The 4,249-nt window shown below is 47.4% G+C and overlaps 1 protein-coding gene across 1 annotated transcript; it reads left to right on the forward strand.

Annotated features, from left to right (window-relative positions):
• The first annotated feature begins 387 nt into the window (after positions 1-387).
• On the forward strand, positions 388-4,145 carry LOC105006587 (protein FAM181B). Its single transcript, XM_010865204.5, has one exon. The coding sequence runs from the start codon at positions 1,413-1,415 to the stop codon at positions 2,502-2,504; it is 1,092 nt and encodes a 363-aa protein (XP_010863506.1). The 5' UTR covers positions 388-1,412; the 3' UTR covers positions 2,505-4,145.
• The last annotated feature ends 104 nt before the right edge of the window (positions 4,146-4,249 follow it).

Below are 4,249 nucleotides of genomic sequence, written 5' to 3' on the forward strand. Positions count from 1 at the left end.
CCAAGAAACTTCCTGTTGACACATTATTGTTTTGCCGCATGAAGCAGAAGCAGTGAGCAGTATCATGCCGGCTGGTTTTTCTTAAGGTCAACATTTCTTCTGGCAACCTGAACATGAACCGACACTTTATTTCCCTGTAATTTAACAGCTCTGCCAGCTTTTCCAGTTAAATCGACTGTTCATTATTGAGGGGGCTGTTTTACTGTGAGGCTGTGAGGTGCACTTTAATGAATCCCTGGCACAAAGCTCCCTTTCAGTGGCAAGGGAAAGAATAGAGGCTATTTAGGCTCTGTGGGGCTGTACGTCAAAGAGAGGCTATAATAGTTGTCAGGACCGAGCAGAAATTCCCACTGCTCTGGGAATGCACGACCCCACCCACCCACCCACCACGCAACAACCAGATATCAACTTCCAACTTTCAGCCACGAGTAGATTAAATGAAGGCAGGAACGGGCAGATATGTGGGCAGATGATGGTGGCATATGTATAGTTGTCATGTTTCACTGTGGTATGAAAGTGGTATGAAAACAGATGTGACAGCAACATTGTGTCAACTCTTACCAGTGCTCTCATCATAAACCTGATGAAAGCACAATTTGGGACACTAATGTGCTGAGCATGATGGTAAAAAAAATAATCTGGGTTTGGCAACCATTTTTGGCAACAAGAGCTACATTGTCAATAGTTGGCACATGCTTTTCCCTGTTTTCATCTCCATTTTGGTTTCTCATTAGCAATGACACCAACGCGAACCAACTTATAGAATAACACTTAGCATTCTGTTGAGATTCACAGGCCACTGAGGGGACATTCTAGTTCCACATCCACAGTAGCTTAATATCTTCCCGTTTCATTAGAAAGGTTTAGGTTCACTGCACCCATGAACAGTTGATTTGAAGAGTGGGGGAGGAAGGCAGTGATCCTACCACTGGCTATTGTCTTGGGACACAGCGTGGAAGCTCAGACAAATCCCTCTTAGTTGCAGGTGGTCAGGCGTGAGCAAAGAGTTAAGTCCCAGGGTCTCTCTGCCCCTCCCCTTTGATGTTCTGACATCACCTAGCCCCGCCTCCTGAAAGATCTTTCTCCGTCTGCTTTGCTTTCCAGAAACAACAAGTGTCTGTTCCTTCAGTTCAGTCTCTGTTCTACTGTGGAAGAGTAGAGTTCACAGGAGGTGTATGCCAATCCAAAGCCTCAGTGCTAGCTTCAGGAAACCAGACCGAGGTTTTAGAACAAGCCACTTCGGAACTTGTCACTCTTGATAACCTTCAATGTTGTTCTTGTAAATGCTGGGATTCCCCCGGGGACAGGAACAGGACGAAATGCTTTGATGTGGGAGAAGAGGCTCTTTGCGCCGCCGCAGTAAAAGCTGCGGACCAGGTCTCTGAGGCTGCAGTGTCTCCATACGAGCAGTCATGGCTGTTCAGACGGCAGTTATGAACTCTCCGTTCATCAACTTCTGTTTCCCTGGGGCTGTTCTGATGGAGTATGACATGGACAAGAGCCTGGATGGGAGTCTGCTGGGGGAGATGGGGAGCGAGGAGGGGGGCGACTTCAGAGAGACCACCAGGGATCTGCTCAGCTTCATCGACTCTGCCTCCAGCAATATCAAACTGGCTCTGGACAAGCCGGTCAAGTCCAAGCGGAAAGTCAACCACCGGAAGTACCTTCAGAAGCAGATCAAGAGGTGTACCGGCATCATCAGTCCTCTGGGGAACCCGGCACCAGCAGCCCCAGGCCCAGGGCTTGGGCCCAACAAGAGGCAAGGTTCTGGTTCACCCACCCAGGCCCAGCCGCATACCAGCCCGTTCCAGCCAGGCAAACCCATCCTGAAGCGGGATGGGCTTCAGGCCAACCTGCAGAGCAAGAGCCTGGCTGCCCTGTTCAAACCCGTCAAGGATCCGGTCAAGGGGGAGCGAGCCAAGAAACCTCCACTGAGGCACCGGAACCTTCCCCTGTCCTTTTTCACCGAGCCGGCCAACAGCCCCACCACCGCCACCAACACCCCTGGTGTGACCTCGACTTCCGGAATGTTCCTCGAGGACCTCGAGCGGGGAGGCGGGAATCCAGAGGCAGCTGACTTCTTTGAGCTGCTGGGGCCAGACTACAGTCAAATGCTGGGTGACCAGGACTTGTTTCAGCCTCAGAGCAGGGCTGGTAGGGTCTTTCAGCACCTGAACCCGGACATTAACGGGCCAGACCAGGCCTTACCCCCCTCTTACGACCCTCAACAACTTGTGGGTGGATTTTTGTACGCAGAACCTTGGAGTACCACGTCTTGCACCGGACCTTCTAAGAAGGGAGGGGAGAACACACGGAACAGCCTGGGTCCTCAGACTATGTTATACAGCCACTCCGACCCCCCAATGACTGGTTCTGGAGAGGACAACACACTGTGTGCCTTGGCCTTTTCCAATTACTTCCCAGACTGCTCTGTTCCCCAGGTGTCCTATGATTTGAGTGGTGGTGGCTACACTAGAACAGTTTTTTCTTCTCTTCAGCAATGAGATGTTCATTCACTGCTTTGCCAGTCTGGGACTGGAGGTTGTTTGTTTATTATGGAGTTAGATACAGTATTGCGATGCTGTCATTGGTAGTGAAGAGTTTTTTCCTGATATACTGTAATGTTTATAGACCTGGACGTTAGTTCAACTCTTAACGAAAATGTTCAATTATCCATGCCATTCATTTGCAAAAATGTGACACAAGCTTTTTAATTAATATATGTCTGGGAAAAGCTCCTATATGAACGGATAAATATTACAATGTCTCTTTGATCTCTACTGGAAACAGAAGAGGGTTGAAAAAGGGACAGTTTATTTCACTGTTAAGGATAATCATCACAATGTAGCTGGAACACCGTACTGAACATGCTCTGACTGAACACCTGAGTATCGTACTGAACATGCTCTGACTGAACACTGAACTGAACATGCTCTGACTGAACACCGTACTGAACATGCTCTGACTGAACACTGTACTGAACATGCTCTGACTGAACACTGTACCGAACATGCTCTGACTTAACACCTGAGTACCGTACTGAACATGCTCTGACGGGAAAACTGTACTGAACATGCTCTGACTGAACACCTGAGTACCGTACTGAACATGCTCTGACTGAACACTGTACTGAACATGCTCTGACTGAACACCTGAGTACCGTACTGAACATGCTCTGACTGAACACCTGAGTACTGTACTGAACATGCTCTGACTGAACACTGTACTGAACATGCTCTGACTGAACACCGTACTGAACATGCTCTGACCGAACACCTGAACACTGTACTGAACATGCTCTGTCTGAACACCTGAACACTGTACTGAACATGTTCTGACTGAACACCTGAGTACTGTACTGAACATGCTCTGACTGAACACCTGAACACTGTACTGTACATGCTCTGACTGAACACTGTACTGAACATGCTCTGACTGAACAACTGAACACTGTACTGAACATGCTCTGACTGAACACCTGAGTACTGTACTGAACGTGCTATGACTGAACCCCTTAACACTGTACTGAACATGATCTGACTGAACACCTGAGTATTGTACTGAACATGGTCTGACTGAACACCTGAGTACTGTACTGAACATGGTCTGACTGAACACCTGAGTACTGTACTGAACGTGCTATGACTGAACCCCTGAACACTGTACTGAACATGCTATGACTGAACACCTGAGTATTGTACTGAACATGGTCTGACTGAACACCTGAGTACCGTACTGAACATGGTCTGACTGAACACCTGAACACTGTACTGAACATGCTCTGACTGAACACCTGAACACTGTACTGAACATGCTCTGACTGAACACCTGAACACTGTACTGAACATGCTCTGACTGAACACCACACTGAAGATGCTCTGACTGAACACCTGAAAACCATACTGAATATGCTCTGACAAAACACCGTACTGAACATGCTGTCATTACTCAGCACATAAAAACCTGCCGCATGGTTTAAAAAGCAACACTGCGTAGCATGTTTGAATAGGTGGCGGACATACAGCTGTTAGAAGAGCTATTATCCCACTTTCTCATAATCTGAAGATGCTATACAAAATGTAAAGAAGAATACTGTGTTCAAGGAATGTGACAAGACAAAATAAAGCTGGCCTTTATTACTATAACTACAACAGTGTGTGCTTTGTTTTTTGATTTCTTACTTGATTTTGTGTCAGAGCAAAATAAGCTAAACACACAATATTCAAAGGTAGATGGGTTTGGCAGGGAA

The sequence above is a fragment of the Esox lucius genome, chromosome 1 (assembly GCF_011004845.1).
Source record: "Esox lucius isolate fEsoLuc1 chromosome 1, fEsoLuc1.pri, whole genome shotgun sequence".
NCBI lineage: Eukaryota > Metazoa > Chordata > Actinopteri > Esociformes > Esocidae > Esox > Esox lucius.